This window comes from Elephantulus edwardii, unplaced genomic scaffold (assembly GCF_000299155.1).
Source record: "Elephantulus edwardii isolate Elephantulus edwardi_28Jun2011 unplaced genomic scaffold, EleEdw1.0 scaffold00163, whole genome shotgun sequence".
Taxonomy (NCBI): domain Eukaryota; kingdom Metazoa; phylum Chordata; class Mammalia; order Macroscelidea; family Macroscelididae; genus Elephantulus; species Elephantulus edwardii.
In genome coordinates, this window is record NW_006399913.1 from 6,763,126 (window position 1) to 6,781,405 (window position 18,280).

The 18,280-nt window shown below is 38.5% G+C and overlaps 1 protein-coding gene across 6 annotated transcripts in view; it reads left to right on the forward strand.

Moving 5' to 3' along the window:
• The window catches only part of DLG2 (discs, large homolog 2 (Drosophila)), a 1,891,340-nt gene that overhangs the window by 931,979 nt on the left and 941,081 nt on the right, over nucleotides 1-18,280 (forward strand). For 5 of the 6 annotated variants that reach the window (XM_006895272.1, XM_006895270.1, XM_006895271.1 and 2 more), the window contains one exon: nucleotides 11,693-11,746. The exons of the other annotated variant lie outside the window; for it this stretch is intronic. In XM_006895272.1, the coding sequence (XP_006895334.1) occupies nucleotides 11,693-11,746 (54 nt within the window). The remainder of the gene's footprint in view (nucleotides 1-11,692; nucleotides 11,747-18,280) is intronic. 6 annotated transcript variants of the gene reach the window in all.

Below are 18,280 nucleotides of genomic sequence, written 5' to 3' on the forward strand. Positions count from 1 at the left end.
CTCACCAAGTTGTGCCAAGAAATCTGGAGAAATGCTTTGGTTAGAATTTTAAATAATACAGGAAGTATTAAAAGAAGATGGAAAGAGTATACAGAGTCATTGTACTGAAGGAATAGGCGAACACAGAAGAATTCCATGAAATATCACATAAGCAGGAGCCTATGGTGATGAAGGAAGAAGTTCAAGCTTCTTTGAAAGAATTAGCAAAAAATAAAGCCCCAGGAATTGATGGTTTACCAACTGATTTATTTCAACTAGCAAATGCTGCCCTAGATATGCTCATCAAGTTGTGTCAAGAAATCTGGAGAACAACCACTTGGTCAACTGACTGGAAGAGATCTTTATTTGTTCCCATTCCTAAGAAATGTGATACAACAGAATGTGGAAATTATCTTACAATATCATTAATGTCACATGCAAGCAGGATTCTGCTGAAGATTATCCAAAAATGACTGGGACAGCACATCAACAGAGAACTGCCAAAAGTGCAGGCTGGGTTTAGAAGGGAGATAAAGATGGTCTATCTCCTGTGCAATTTACAGCCTCTGAAACCCCCCTGAGGGATTATCTATGAGTTAGTTCCAATCTGATGGCATATAATAGCCACAACAATATATTGATGGTAGTAGTTGAAATGGTCTTGAGCAGATATTGTGAGGCTGGTGCAGAATTGGGCTGAGTATTGATCTGTCATACACAGGGTGCTTATAAGTCAGACTCAACTTGGCTGAACCCAAAAACATCAATATGTCTTTTAAAGAAGAATCAAAAAAGAATAAAATAGCACTTCAACCTAAAGGGGTTAAATAATGGTGATAGGCTTTCAAGGATCAGTGGGAGAAATTCTGCTGTCTAGAACAGACTCTTGGTCCATGCCAAATTTCTAAAAAAACCAAATACAAATGTTTCATTGTGATTAAGAGTTATCCATTTTGAATTCAGGTCACCATACGAGATTTGAATTATGTCTTCACTATATTATGAACTAAATGACAGTTGGGCAAGAGACTTAGAGCTCTGTCTCTGTTTATTTGTAAAATGAGGATAATTATTGTAAAGAGGCTAAGGTAAACATAATTAAAAGGAGTTCAAACCAAAACATAAGTCTGCATTTTTTCTTCCTATTTTCTGAACTAGGTCAGTAAACACACTTGCATTTTGTTAAGTGCTGAGGAGAGGCAAGAGGATCCTGGTTTTCTAGAAAGTAGTTCCTTTGAAACATCCTGCCATTGCCATTAGTCAGCAGCTATTCAAGGCCTCAGGCATCTCATCTGTTAACTCATCCACCCTATCATTGCCACAGCATCCTGTGTGTGCAGAAAGTACCCTGTGTCTCCACAGAATAATGGCAAACTTTATTTCAATCTAGAGCTACTATACATTATTAGTGGTGATGACCGAGCACTGGGTTGAATCAAACTGTGCCCACCTGCCTGGACTTATGGAAAAGGGAGGATGAAAATGAGACAAAAATCCAGGATCACCACAGTAATAAATAAAATAACATTATAGAGTGTTTCACTTTTGCTTCATATGCATTATCTCTCCAGATAACTCTTAGAAAATAGGTTAACTGGAAAATAGCATTGTCCCATTTTATAAGTGGAGTTTGTAAGAGGATAAGGGACCTAGAAAGCCTGGGAGAATTGGGGAATTGTATCTAAACAGCACAGTGGAAAAAAAAGCCCCAAAACCCAAAAAACCCTCTCTAGACAGTGGAAGGGATACCAGCAACTTTCACTGCAGAAAATCACTGTGTTTTCCTTTAGTCTCACAGTCTGTAACAGCTCAAGAGAGGAAATTGCAAGATATTAGTGGTTACTAGCACAGGCTCTGAGACTTCTGTGTGGCACCTCTGAGACTGGTCATATTAGGCAGTGTCTTGGCCATTTTGAGCCTGTGAGCTTTCTGCCTTCTGTTCTTTCCTCACTTTCTTTTCCCTCTTTCTTTTCTATTTATTCTTTTTTCCCTTTCTTCTATCTTTCTTTTTTCTATTAGAAACAGTACCATTTTTCTTATAATATTGTTATGCCATACATTGATTACAAATAAGTATGAACATCCTCAGAACATAATGATTACTCAATAAAGGCTTAATATTTTATTCACTTATTTACTATTGACAGGGAGCTCTGATGGCCTGGGAGTAAGAAGCTGCCCTCCAATCCCAAAAGCATGCAATTCTAATCCACCAGGTGCTCAATGGGAAAAGGATGGGTAGTCTCCTCCTTTGCAATTAACTGTCTCTGAAAAGGCAATGGAGGATCAGCTATGGGTTGATTCCAACTCAACAACAACATTTACTATTGTTACCTACCCTCACTTTTGATTCTAAGTAATTGTGAGATGTAGTATGTACTCCTTCCTTTGTCTGTCTGTATTTTTATATTTGTAAAGTGAGAATGAGGAATTACATAGTATTTAATGTCTTAGCTTCAGTATTTCTAGTGTGTTCATTTTGCTATTTTCTTTTATCTTCCACAGATACCAATATGTCTTTAATCAATTACTTTCCAAAATGGTTTTACAGAATTCCTGAATGCATTGCCTTGCTACAATCAGATTTTTCCTAAGCCGTGCCTCCCATAGTCTTACTCACAGTATGTGTTGGAGCCTCATTAACTGGGCCAGAAAAAGGAAAGGCAAATTTTGTACTAGCCAGATCATAATGGGCTAAACTAGTTTGGCTCTGGCATGATTTCTGATTATTGGTCAGCAGTACAAAGAGTAAAGTTTGGTTCCATCCTGAGGGCCTCAAATCCTAAGTGTGATTATCAAGATCACATACACTGTAGCCAGACTGCCTAGGTTGAAAGGCATAGTCTTTCCATGGTCTCTTTATCAGAAGTATGGTTTTGAGAAAGTCTTTTAACTTCTGAGCTTCACACTGTTTACGTGTCTTATAGGATGAAATGATGTTGAATAAATTCACTTGTTGTTATTGTTGTCACATGACATTGAGTCATCTGCAATTCGAAGCAACACTATGTACGACAGCTCTGAAGCCTGCCAAAGCCGGTCTTACTGAATCCTAAGCCTGTCTCACTGTCTCTGACATATCTACTCCCATTACCACAGTTACTGTGTCAGTTCATCTCGTCTGGGGTCTTTCTCTCCTGCACTGTCCCTACACCTTTCCAAGCATGATGTCCCTCTCCAAGGACTGGTTTCTCCTGGACCTTTGCCCAAAAGTATGTGGAGCAGCATGGTTTTACCCTCTCCAAGACAGACCTGATAATTCTTTTAAGATAAATAAATCTTAATGTAAGATTGTGGATATTTTCCAGCTCAATATTGATATACAAGGACTGTAAATATAGCTATGTCATGGGACTACATGCCTCCCGTTAGTGGTTATGCTCACAAAGCAGCTAAAGGGTTCACATGAATAAGTCAGATTATGACTGAGGACCACCAATCTGAGGACCAACAGGGAGCCACATGATAGACGGACAAAGAGTGAAGGTGTCACTGGTTTATTTTACTTGGATCCACAATCAACACTCATGATAATAGTAGTTAAGAAATCAAGACATGTTGCACTTGGAAAATCTGTTGTCAAGTACCTCTCCAAAGTACTAAAGTGCAGTGATATCAATTTAAAGACTGAAATATGCCAAATCCAAGCAATGGTCTTTTAAAATTGCTTCCTATGCATCTGAAAGTTGGACAGTTAATAAGGATTACAGAAGAAGAATTGATGTTAGGAATTGTGTTGCTGGAGAAGAGTTGAATATCTCGTGAACGGCCAAAAGAACAAACAAGTCCGTCTTGGAGAATGTGCATCCAGGGAGCTCCTTAGAGATAAGAAAGTTGAAACTTTTTTGATAATATATTGGGAATGTCTTTGAAAAAGTCCTTGGAAAAAGACATCAGGCTAGAAAAAGTGGAGAATCAGAGAAAGAAAAGAAGACTCCTCAAAAAATGATTGAGACAGTGACTAACAATGGACTTGAGCTTCAGAGATAGGGAGGATTATGCAGATTCAAATCTGTTGCCCATAGGGCTGGTATGTATTATAGTTGTCTTGATGATGCATAGCAAAAACAACAATTTTAGGAACGTGAGTGTCAGCCAAACATATTTTGAGAAAAAGAAAGATATTTTGAGAGGGAGAAGACAGAATAATTCCTATTGATGCTAACTAGAATGAATTCATGAAATTCAGGCAGAAACTGAACCTTCCATTCTTTCACTCTTTTTTTTTCTTTCCAAAATGAGCAAGTATGATAAAGAATTAGGGAAAAATTCTAACACAAGACAATTAACCTGGATTCAGCCTTTGTCATACTCTATTCAGTACTTAATGCTGGAAGTCTAATTTCACACCTGATGGGCTATTCTCTCACCAGAATTAACATGTGGTCTGAATATGGATTACCCTACTTGTGCTTATCTTGATGAATTATGAGGTTAAAGACCACGAACATGGTATGTGTTATTGTTTTCATTGCTATAATATGCCATTAAGTTGGAATGAACTAATGGCTGAGCGTCCTGTGGGCTTTCAGGGGCTCTAAACTGCTCAGGAAAAGATTGCCTATTTTTTTCCCATGAAGCAGCTGATGGATTCACATTTCCTGCCTTTGGTTTGACAGCATAAGTCTTTATATGGGAGACCATCAGAGCTCCCTAACGTGGTATTTAATTACCATCAACCTGGGCCTGCTAATATTTATCCTAATCTCTGCGTCTTAAACCAAGTAATACTGACCTACTTAAAAATGAGTTGATTCTGATTTTCTCAAGGTGGGATGTCACCTCAGATATACGATCACTCACCGAGCCTTTGTCACTTCATCTTCCATTTGAGACTTTGCCCTTTGAGATTGAGGGGACAACTCAAAGGCGGGTGACATATTATTCCTCCTTTCTTTTACTTCCTGTTTAACTTGGTCTACTGGCAACCACATCACCTTTGCCTTTATATATCCCAGGTCATTTGAAACCTCTATAATAATTCCTAGCCTCATCAGTGCTATTTTTTTATTCTTGCTCTAGCTTTGTTCTTTGACTGTCTAGGTTTCTTGCGTGTCCTATTTTCCTTCTTATATGTTTAGAGAAAGGCCTGTGTTCAGTTGTTTTAATGGTTTCACCTCCCTATCTTTTATTCTGCAGTTGTCATACCCTAGTTTCTCTCTAGTCACTGGTACCTCTTGTGCTAACACCTTGCTCAGGGAGGCCTCCTCTCACAGCTTGCTTGGTGACCCACTTGTGTTGGGGCATTTCTCAGATCTGAGAAAACTATCAAGGAAGCTATCACCATCATTAAAATCAGTGAACTTTTTGTAAATTTTCATGGGTTGTAGCACCTTTTTTTATTAGATTCTGTTGATAGCAAGCACCAGAAACTAGTATTTACATAAATACACCTCTTTTGTGAAGATTCCAGATCATGGTAACCCTCCATTGGGCTTTCAAGGCTGCCGCTCTTTACTCTTTGAGCTGCTGACCCAAAAAACCCTCATTGTATTAGTGCCAGAACTAACTCATAGCTGAAGTTCCACTGGGTTCCTAAGGCGGTGGTAAATCACACTGGAGGAGATTGGCCATCTTGTTCTAGTAGATTTGAACCACATGAGAGGACAGCCTTCACATTGAACAGTGTAATCCCTAGGGACTATGCAATATCCTACTGTTGTTGTTGTATTTGTCATGTGTCATCAAGTTGCTTGCGATTCATAGCGACCCTATGTACAACAGCCCTAAACCCTGCTCTATTCTGTGCCAATCGCACTGTCTCTGACACTCCCATCCCAATTACCCCAGTCACTGAATCAATCCACCTCACAGAGGGTCTTCCCCTCCTGCGCTGTCCCTCCACCCTCCCAAGGATGATGTCCCTCTCCAAGGACTTTCCCCTCCTTACAACATGTCCAAAGTATGTCCTACTACCAAAGATTAATTGCTAATTTGGTATAAGAATGTGTTAATGTCTTAAGGAACCTATGAACTTTGCTATGACAGGACTTCATGAATACCTTGGCCAATTAATTTACTTTTTATCAGTATACTCTCTGATTATGTCTCATTTTTCTGTGGTTAAATTAGCTTTATTCTTCCTTCTTGTGTTAAAGTGCCTTTATTTTTGCACACGTAAAAAGATATAATAGAGCAGGAAAACTTTTACACTTTGTATTTCAGACTTCTCACGAGAAATTTCTTTCCTTAATCCATTAGAGTAACCAAACGCCTTCTATACATTTGCTTGAGGAGAAACCTTAAAAGTTATGACTAAATGGATCATTTTCAGATTGTTATTAATTTTCTTTGAAGGAGTAGTGAATGTGTCTCCTACTTTACGGACAGTTGTCTAAGTACCTGTAGCTGTATAAAGGGGCTTTAGTTGATAGGGCCTTCAGTGTTAGGCTGCCAACCGAAACATGAGGCACTCACTTCCCATTAAAGATTTACACCCTTGGAAACTCAGGGAAAGGCAGCTATGAGTTGGAATCAATTTGATGCAGTGGCTTGGTTTGAATTGGGTAGCTGTGTGATGGGAAGTGGTGCCAGAGATTTGGAACTTGGGTAGTTTATTTATGGTTAGACCATGATGGGCATTACATACTGAGACTGAGAAAGGAGAACAGAGAAGACAGGAATCTGCTGAATCATCAGTGGGGTGTGTTGTTGTTTGGTATTATCAAGTCAAGTATGACTCATAGTGACTCTATGAGCAACCAGTCTGTCTGAACCCTGTCATTTCCTGTATTATATCCTCACAATCTCTGAGGCACTCGAGCCCATTGCTGCAGTCACTGTGTTGACCCACCTGGTGAGTGTCTTCCTCTCCTTTGCCATCCTTCTACCTTCCCAAGCAGGAGTCAAGTAAAAGGATATTGGAGATGAAGAGAAAGAGCATGTGGTGTCTAGGCAGTAGAGAAAAGAAGAGGCTGTAAAGTGCAAGGGAAATTGATTTTAAGGCTGAAAAATCAAATTTAATGAAATTGTGCATGGGCTCTAATGATTATCAAAGTGGATAGCACACACATGGGACATACCTGGCATTCCACAGTGCTTCTTGTTGCTACCATTAATTATTTTTGCTGTCCACTGATCAATATGCTGTTAAGCACCTAACAAGAGTCTAGAGAACATCTCAGAAAGAAGAGGAAGGTGGATTGTGAGGGTCCTCCAATACAGTAAAATGACCTATTCAGAGATTTCAGAATAACAGCACAGTGGGGAAGGATTTTATTCAAGACGGCTCTTCATACATAGCATTCAGCCTTATCATTCAGCGGGACTTGCCAGTCTCAGATATATGTGCACGTATGCGTGAGTTTATGCAACCCAAAATCCACACTTTCTACTTATTCATTCATTTATTTGTTGTTGTTACTGTTGTGTATGAAAGCGTCAGAACCAACCCATAATTGACCCTCTGACAAGTTTTCTGAGGCAGTAATTGTGCAGGAGGAGATTGTCCGTCTTTCTCCTGCAGAGCAGCTGTGGAATCTAAACATGTGCCTTTGTAGTTGCAGTGCAGCTTCTTACCAATGTTTCCATATCACATGGGCCCTTACTTCTGGATCCTCAGGAACCTCATTCTACAATATGCTTAATTACTATTTCATAAAAGCTAGTTTAGTTAAGTAACGTTTCTTATTACACAATAGAATTTAACACAATTTTAGAATAAATCTTTAAGAGTAGGGGGGAAAGCATTATTTTCTTCTTTACTTTCACCAGCTGCTACATCTTTTTCAATGTTTTTGTTATATGCTGCCATTTCATCTGTGACCCATAGCAAATCTATCTACAGCAGCCTGAACCCTGCCCTGTCCTGAGCCAGTCTCACTGATTCTGACACACCAACCCCCATTGCCCCAGATACTGTATCAATCCATCTCATCCAGATCTACATTTATTCAATAGATACTATTAATTTTGTCTGTGTATCCACTTGCTGTGGAAAATTCTAGGAAAGTATATAAACATAGTATTTTATAAACACTCTGATTATAAAGATCAAGTTTTTATATGTAGAATATTAAGTAGCAACATTACAAAGAAAATTGCAAGTACCATTTTATAGGAAACAGGTTTACATATAAAATTTATTCCCAAGCCAAATCATTATAGTTTATACAAAAGAAAAAGTAAGGTAAATGAAAACCTAAATATGGCAATTACTAATTATTGATCAAAGCTGTATAATATTTTAAAAAATGCAAGTATTGGATGTGACAGAGTTTTCAGTACAGTGAATGAGGCAAGGCAACATTTCTATAGACATGAGGGGCAAAGTAGAGAACACAACAAAACTCCAAGGAAAGCATCACCAAGTTTCTTTCAACACTTGACATGTAGAATTCAGAGACTCCTCTATGTCTCTTTCAGCATAATCCTTGTTTTTTTTTCAGGGCTTGTGTAATACTTCAGTAAGGGACTGTTAAATCGCTGCAGGCCTAGGGGTTCTTTGGTTGTCATAGAGTTACTCAGAGCCTGAAATGTTGGAGCAGCTTAGAGGGGAGAAAATGTAATCTGAAGTCAGAGAAACCAATGTTCAATCTCAACTCTCATTTTCACTGAGCCCAAGTTTTCTCATCTACAACATAGGAATTATATCTCCTCCTTATGGTTTAGTAGAGATTAAGTGAGTGTATTCATGCGTATTAGTATAATAGTATTTCATAAAGGTCAGTTGTTATTATAAACTTTGGAGAGATTGTCTTAGAGCACAATCCAATCATGCTTCTTTTTTATTTATTTTTTTTTTTAATTTTACATTGCTTTACACACAATCATACTTCTTCAAATCCTTTTAGAACAGCACATCAGCAGAGAATTGTTGGAAGTCCAGGCTGGGTTTAGAAGGGGTCGTGGTACTAGGGATACTGTTGCTGATGTTAGATGGATCTTAGCTAAAAGCAGAGAATACCAGAAGAATGTCTATCTGTGTTTCATTGATTATGCAAAGGCATTTGACTATGTGGATCATAACAAACTGTGGCTGACTCTGAGAAGAATAGGAATCCCAGAACATTTAATTGTGCTAATGCGGAAAATACTTGGACCAAGAGGCAGTAGTCAGAATGGAGCAGGGTAGTACTGCATGGTTCAAAATTGGGAAGGGTGTACGTCAGGGATGCATCCTGTCTCCATACCTTTCCAACATGTATGCAGAGCAGATTATCCGGGAGGCTGGACTCTATGAGGAGAATTGTGGCATCAGGATTGGTGGAAGATCTATTAATATTCTGCGTTATGCAGATGACACAACCCTGCTTGCTGAAACTGAGGAGGACCTCATGCACTTTCTGCAGAGGGTCAAGGACTTCAGCCTTCAGTATGGACTGAGGCTCAATGTCAAGAAGACAAAGATTCTCACCACTGGACCTATTGGCAGTGTCAGGATGGATGGTGAAGAGATTGAGATTGTTCACAGCTTCAGTTTGCTCGGCTCCACAGTCAACACTCTTGGCACCAGCAGTCAGGAAATCAAAAAGCGTATCGCGATGGGAAAGTCTGCTCTTAGGGACCTCTCTAAAGTACTCAGGAGCAACGGTGTCTCTCTGGAGACTAAGGTGCGCCTGATACAGGCCATTGTCTTTGCAATCGCTTGTTATGCATCAGAAAGTTGGACAATGACTAGGGAGGACAGAAGGAGAGTTGATGCCTTTGAGCTGTGGTGCTGGAGAAGAGTACTGAATGTACCATGGACTGCCAGGAAAACAAACAGATTCATCTTGGAGAGGATTAAACCAAGCTGCTCCTTGGAGGCAAGGATTCTGGGGCTTCGTCTGACATACTTTGGACACGTTGCCAGGAGGGACGGGTCCTTGGAGAGGGACACCATGCTTGGGAGGGTGGAGGGACAGCGCAGGAGGGGAAGAACCTCTGTGAGATGGATTGATTAGGTGACTGGGGTAATCGGGATGGGTGTGTCAGAGGCAGTGCGGTTGGCGCAGGATAGAGCAGGGTTTAGGGCTGTTGTGCATAAGGTCGCTATGAGTCGCAAACGACTTGATGGCACATAACAATAAAAACATACTTCTTAATTTCAGTCTTGGCCACTATCATGGGCATTCAGAACTATTGAAAAAAGTCCACAACCATCCAGCAATATTCTTATGTTAGTCCAGTGTAGGGACTCTTAATAATACCAACATTACTTCTATAAAGAATGTCAAATTGTTTTACAAAGCACATCAAACATACCAACTCCTTTCTTCACCTTTACCTTCAAGTGGTCTTTTGGGAAGGTAGTAATTTGAATTACTTTGTTCTATAGGAAAAGGGGTGGAAAATGAGTGAGAAATGACTAGCAGACTTGCATCCCGATCATATAAATAGGAAGTTGCTGAACCCCTAGATTGTAAATCAAGCACTTGCTTAAAGTAATTTGAATATATGTCTCTGAATTCACTTTAGGTTATTTATGTTGCATTCCTCTTAACAAAAAGTGTTCTGCTTTATTGAGGGTGGTGCTGTATGTATGCGTATGTGTGTTTCAGTGTAAACTATGTCTATTCAAAGCCCCTATTTACTTACATGATAATCCCATTTGGAATTATGGATATATGATACACTTGAAGTTTACCCACAATGTTGATATATAAACCAGAATTTTGATCACCATTTGTTTCTGATTAAAACATGGAACTTTGTTTTGTGTAATATTCTGTGCTACCATTTGTTTGATCATGTGATTAGGATTCTACAGGCACAGATGGGCATTAAAAAGCTGTTAACTCTGTTAACTCCAGAGAGCATAACTAATGAAATGTCCTAAAAGTTGAGCACTTGCCAAAACCACTGTGTCATACAGGACAGCTCTCTATTAATCATGATGAGAGTGTTTCCTCTATCTAAATGAAATCTGTAATTTGGGAAAGAGATTAAAGATCCTTAGGGGGATGAAGGGAAAGTTGCTGTGAAAATTCTAGAAACCAGAAAATAAAGATAAGTCTACTCCATATTCATGGAGCCAGATTGGTTGATGCAAATAAAGATTGTAATCTCTTCGTTTCTAATGACTTAGCTTGTAGCACTCTCGATGTTACTCAGATTTCTATTCTACTTTAACAGGAGTGACTGCTGTTTGCACAAAATTTTTTTAAGAAAGTTTAATAAACTCAGCATTACTTTCTACCATCTCTGAGTAATTTTTAATTTTCCTCCTGAAGGTTTCTAATGTGTGTAATCAGCCCATAACCACATGAAATAAAGATACAACATGTATAATAGGTAAATGTACATTTAAGATATCCTTCGATTTTGCATTGAATATCACCTACTCTTCAAAGCAGTTTAAAAGAGAAGAGATAGAAATATCAGTTTAAATTTAATCTTACTTCCTTGAGTGAAAAATTAGATTTCTTTAGCAAAGCTAGTTGTTTTATAAAGAAATGTCACAAAAGTTAAATCCCACTCAAAGTATTATAAATCTTTTCTTTAAATGTCACATATTCTTTATCTCTTACAGTGCTGTGTAAAATTTAAGAGAAGACCATTGTGAGTCTTGTGGCACATTTCATTTCATTATATGAGAAATATAGCAGACAAATATTCTGAATGGGAAGGGTGGGGAGTGCTGGGTCACTTCATTTTCTTACTTCACAACCAGCACAGCACCTGGACAAGTCCTGAAGAAATGCCAGTCAAGTTCTTTGTTAAATAAATGTACTGATTCTATCTTGAAGCCTACTGTAGTTTACATTTTTTTCCCAACTTTTCTCTTTTTTAGGCTAGTCCTGCTCCTATAATTGTCAACACAGATACTTTGGACACGATTCCTTATGTAAGTAACAAATTTATTAAACTTTTTTTGAAAATTAATGTATAATTTAATCTTAAATTTAACATATATTCCATTTTACCCAAGCCAGATAATCTCATGAAATGACATGTAGATATAGTGTTGTGAGTTTTCTGTTGGGTATTTGCTAACTCTGCTTAGTCATATGTGTGCTTCTTTCTCATTCATTCCTCTGTGTAGCATAAAGGCTTATCATGTGGAAAATAAGCAAATAAGCATAAGAATTTATTCTGTTCAAATAATGTACAAGTTTATTGATTAGTAAGAGATTGTTTGCTAATGGGAGAGATAAACAGACTCATTTGAGTTTCTATCTAGAAAGCCCCTCAGATTTCTTTCTAAGACAGTGTTTAGAATAAAATGATGAATAATGTTTGGTGGATTTTGTTAGACTTCCAGTAAGAATAGGAACAAAAGTTTTATGAGGGTAAAATCTGACTGTATAATGACACATATGGTTTTATAAAAACAGAACGTTCATGAGACAAGTGTATAAAGCATAGGATCCTAGGTTACAATTACCATGATGGTCCAAGTGCTTGAGGGCAGTTACCGACAGGCAACGCAGAGTGAAGATAGGCAATAGGCCACAGTGTGGGGGAATGTTGTCAGGTAGGGAGTTTAGCAAGACATTATGAGCAGATCCTCACTGATGATGATCTGGGGAAATATGACAGTCATAGTATCAGACAGCAGGGACTTTAGAAAACAAGAAGGATGATAGAACAGAACAAGTTGACTCCAGGTCTTTGAATAAATGAGTAAGCAAATGTGAAACAGAACAATGCCTGACACAAAATGTTCAGTGCCAGCCCACCATTAGATCCCAAACTCCAATACTTACAATGACCAAGCAAATCACAAAAATAGGTGAAGCAGGAATGGGAGCTGTCGACACAAAAATAGGTGAAGCAGGAGTGGGAGCTGTCGACAACAGAACTCACGTAGTTCTCCAAAGGACAGCTGCCAGTTACCTCCCTCTAGCGAGGGTTGTTCCCAGGGAGAAATGAAACCCAGGCCAGTCAGACTGTCCAGGGTTTGAAGAAAAGTTGGTCATTTTTTTATTTTTATCTAACATTTTGAAATTCTTAAAAAACAAGCAACTGATTTTCAATGGTTCAAACACAAGTGTGGCAAATAAACTATGTCTAGTCCATAGGCTGCTGCTTGGGAGATGTCTGCTTCCAAGGAACTGGAGGTCCTGTGCAGGGACTCAGGCACAAGGGAGCAGAACGCTGGAACTGGAGGACCAGTTCTTGGGACTTGATTACAGGAACAAGGGACTGAAACTGGGATACAAGGTCAGGACAAGAATAACAGCCAGCTTGACTTAATGCTGAATCACCTGAACTACTGAACTAGGACGTCTTCCTGAACAAGAGCAGTATGGGGCCAGACAAGAAATGGGGCTAAATTTACTGGGGGCGGGGGGTGAATCAAGTGGCCCAGCTGGGAAAGTCAAATGCTGCAGATAATGCAGCAAAGCAATGCATTAAAGGCACACAGCATCTATGTTCTACTACTTGCTCTTCCTACCTTCATTTACTCCTCCAGCATTTGTACTGGGGTTATTGTATGCCTGGCACTGTTGAAGTACTTAGCGCAGACTAACTCATTTCATCTTCATAACAACCCTATGAGAGTATGCTATTATTATCTACATTTTAATATGTGTGGAAAATAAGAGGATTAAGTAGCTCATTAAAGCCTATAAGTAAAAGGCAGAAGAATGGTTTGAACCTAGATAGGATAGCCTGACATTAGGGTCTGAGGACTTCCTAATACCTATAATGTTGTCAAATTGCACCTTTGAGTCAGTGGAGAAAGCACTCAGTCAGATGCAAATAAAAATTTAAGCTAATTAAATCCACTAAAGTTGGTTTGGTTTGGGTATCATTGCCACATTCCTTATGTTCTTACCTGGTTTGTTTTTCTTATTCATCTGGGTTTTAGTGGGAGACAGCATAGAGACTTAATATTATAAGAAGGGCTGCTTTCTTATGTTGAATATATATTATTATAAGGGATTTACTTAGTGTCTATGTCTTAACTACATCATGTACAAATAAATTATTGCCAGGATCTAAGGATCCTGCATGAACATGTTTCCTTCATATCCCAACTAATCAGCTTGTAAATTAACATACAAGTAACAATTTAATCAAATTAATCTCCTGCCTCTAAATATCAACTTTGTTTCTCATTTTGAGTTCTTGCAAAGACTTTTTATCTTGCTGCACTCTAATATATTTCAGACTTAACTCAATCTTCGTTATGCTTTTTTAAAGAGGGAATCTGTAATGTTCTCTAATAGCTTGATATGGTGAAAATATCCCCAAAGTCATGGCAATATGAATAGTGCATTTAATCTATCTAAGCCTCAAGTAGATGAATCAACACAGTGACTGTTACACTGTGCTCAAGCATGTCGAAGATGGTGAGGCTGGTGCAGGATAAGGCGACATGGTTTTGATCTGTGGCCCATAGGGTCAACTAGATGGCACATAACAACAGCAGAAACAGATCTAAATGAATCCATACAATGATAGTTGTAGTTCCTACATCAGAGAAGGGATTGACACAGTGATTGCAACAATAGGTTAAGCATAGCAAAGACTGAAGATAATGCAGGACGAGGTAGAATTTCTTTCTGCTGCACACATGATCACTGAGTTGAAGTCGGATCCAACTTGGTGGCATTAAACCACAGAAATACCAGAGGCTACTGGGGCCATCAAATACAACTATGTACATAAGATAATAACTTAACTTTTAGTTGATGGGGAATTGATAATTTTATGTAACAGGCAATAGCCTAAAATATATTTAGTAAACCACATGTTAGACCTGGGGGTGGCAAATATGACTGTCTTTCCTTGTATAGAAGAAACATGAATATATAATCTATTGAAAATGGCAGATTCCGCATGCAGTCATTAATGTGGATATGCTTGGGGTCTTGGCGTAGGATCAATTCTCTCCTTTGTTCCTGACTCACTGGGTAACCTTGAGCAAAATCGCTGTTCCTTTTACAGTCTATTTTCTCATTCCCCAGTGTTCTATACTTTGTTTTCCTCTTTTCTTCCTCATGTTCTAGTTAGCATAATTTCAGCTCTATTTAATGAAAAAACGATTTCAGAGTTCCCTGGGGCATTTTAGTCATATTGCATAAGAACATTTCCTTCTTTAAAAGTATTACCTAAATGACAAATTCTGGCTTATAGATTGAAGTCTCCTGAAAAAATAATTTCATTACAACTAAATGTATTAATTTTGCTGATTAGCAATTTGATTTTTAGATATAGAGGTCTTGTGGAAATGGTTTCTTGGCATACAAGAAAATGGTAATTGGACAACTAAAGAAAATATCTGAGGGCAAAGGATGTTTCTATATAAGTATAATAAAAGTACAAAAGATGAGTAAAGGGTTTCTTCATTTGTTAATAAGGTAAGAGAACATACATTAGGGTGCAGAAGCCATCTGCCTATAATGAAGGGGGCAGCGAGTATTAGATGTGGTAGCCTCACGTGAACTCATTCTCATGTCATGACATCTTAAGGCTGAGATAGAATCTTACATGGGGCATATTCCAGTCTCTTCTGAAAGTGGAAATACTCTATGTGAAAAAGAAGTAAGAACCCAAACCAAGACAAACTCCTCATGTAATTGCCATTTTAATTTTCTCATTTTAATTTTTATCCCATTATATGTGAAATATTATACCAAACAAACAAAAACCCTTTGTATGAATTAATTCAAACTCAAAGAGATCCTAAAGGATGGGGTAGAACTGCCCCTAATGTTTCCAAGGCTACAAATCTTTACAGAAACAGAATGCTGCATCTTTCTTCTTTTGGGAATCTGATGGGTTTCAACCACTTCTTCTTGTTGTTGTTAAGTGCTATTGAGTCATAGAGGACTCATAATGACCCTATGAACGAAAGACCTGAACACTTGTATAACTTTCATCATTTCTCCAAGTTCATAGAGCTTTTGGAGGCAAGCTCTTTCAGAAGTGGATGCCACTCCTGCTCCTAAGCTTGTTTTAATCAGGAAGCTCCACCAAACACTGTCCACCATGGGTAATCATCCTCACAGTTGACACACCAGTGTCATAGTGTTTAGCATTACAACAACCATGAGTTACCTCTGTACAGCAAATGTATAGAGCAGCTATGCCACTTAGAAGAATGTTTGACCAAAAACAATTAAAACCAGGCCTGAGGACCACAGGCCTGAATGTCCAAATGCCATTTTTAAATAGAAAGCCAAACACAATCAACTCACAACCAATGGCTAGTAAACAATGCACCCAGAGTCTCACCAAAACCAGAAATCAAAACCTCTGTAGAGTCAGGCTGCTTCAGAATTCTCCCCACCTGGATTCTAGCCTTCAACAACGTACTGATCTTTAAATTAGTAATTGAGTATTTTAACCACTGCACAACCAAAGTTCTTTATCTAATACTAGATACTAGATATACTCTGTTCTTAGAGAGTTGAAAATGAATATTGTTGTTGGGTGCTATCAAACTGATTAAGACTCATAGTAGCCCTGTGAACAACAGATCAAAATTTGCCCTAGCCTGTGCCATCCTCATAGTCTCTGCCATGCTCAAGCCCATTGTTAGAGTTACTATGCAAATCCATCACCTTGAATCTTCTTCTCTTTTGATGACTCTTTACTTTTCCAAGAATGATACTTTTTCAAGGATTGGTGCTTCCTGACCATTGTCCCAAAATATACGAGATGAAATTTCATTATTCTTGCCTCTAAAGAGAACTCTTGTTTTACTTTCTCCAAGACAAATTTGTTTGTTCTTTTGACAGTTCGTGGTAGATGCATACTCTTCATCAACATCACAACGGAGCATGCTAATGATGATGTCTAACTAAAAACAGCAGCAATGATTTAAGTCTAGCAAGTTGTTTTAAGGAAAAGATAGCATGTTGACCTCTGGATATTCTGTAACCACGGTTATGGTGCCCTTCCCCTACATACATGTTTCTGTACTGAATAATAAACAAAAACATCTCAGATTCTAGAGTGGCCTTTTTCTGATTGGCATTCGATATCCATAGGTTAAGTGAGGCCAGACTTTACTTTAGGGGAGTGGTAACAGACACTGAGGAAATTCTGATGCCTTACAGATAAAAAGCTGTGCTGCCAACCCAAAGAAATACACTTCAAATCCACTAGCTGCTCTGTGGAAGGATGGGCAGTCTCCCACCATGTTATTTCAACTCTATAGAAAACAACACCACAATGGATACTGGGAAGAGGTATACTCAAGAAGAACAAATTCTAAATCTCATTAAGTAACTTGAATTGGTATAAACACAAACCCTCATTTTTCAGATATTCTCCTTCAACTAGTAAAATAGCAAATCTTGGCCTAAAACTCCTACAAAACAGTTAGTTTTGAGTATGCAAAAAAACAACCAAAATACCAGTGGAAGATAAAACTAAAAATATTAGGTCAGTTGTTCAGTGCTAGCTTGAACCAGCTGCTTCAGGCTGCAGGTTTTCTAGTTGATCTTCACATTCGTCATTCTGGGCCCCAAAGAGGTAGGAGAGTGACCTTCAGGGTATATGATTCTCATTATCATGGCTAAAGTACTGGTGGACATTAGAATTCTGCTACATAGGTACAGTTAAGGTCTTTGCTCACACTTGAATCTGCTAACATCGAATTGACCAATACAAATCACAAGACAGAGATGTTGTTGCTGTTGTTATGTGCTGTTAAGTCGCTTGCAACTCATAGCAACCCTATGTACAACAGCCCTAAACTCTGCTCTGTCCTGTGCCAATTGCACTGTTTCCAACACACCCATCCCAATTACCCCAGTCACCAAATCAATCCACCTTCAAGACAGAGATAGATGTGAATAATTGTTGAATAATAAGCTAATTTGGGGAGCTCTGGACAAACACATAGGTCACAGAGTTTTGCTGCTTAGCCAAAAGAAATGCTTTAGTAGTTGGAATTCACTATTAGCTAGCTCCAAGGGAGAATGATGAGCATTCTCTTCTACTTGTGCCATTTAAACAAAGTGTAGGATCATTATGAGCTAAGATCTTAAGTAAGAGGACTAGTGGTTCCTTTGTTGTTGTTATGGGCTGTTAAGTCTGAACTGAAATGTACCTGCCCTCTACCCCCAAGGGGTTTTAAGAGACAGTAAATCACATGGGAAGAGATAGTCCATCTTTTTCCATAGAACAGCTGGTGAGTTTGAGCCACTTGCCTTCTAAATTGCAGCACAACTTCTTACCACCAGAGCTCCCTAATGAGTGTGTCTATGTGTGTGTATGTCTGTGTGTGTTGTGTACCACAGAGTAGTAACCAACCCATAGCTGACCCTCTGGCAGGTTTTCAGAGGCATTTAATCACATGAAAGGAGATTGCAATAGATCTCTTTATATGAAAACAAGAATAAAAGAAAAAAATATATCATTTAAAATATTAGTAGACCAATGTTAACAAATGGCTTCAATTTCAGAAAGCCCTGAT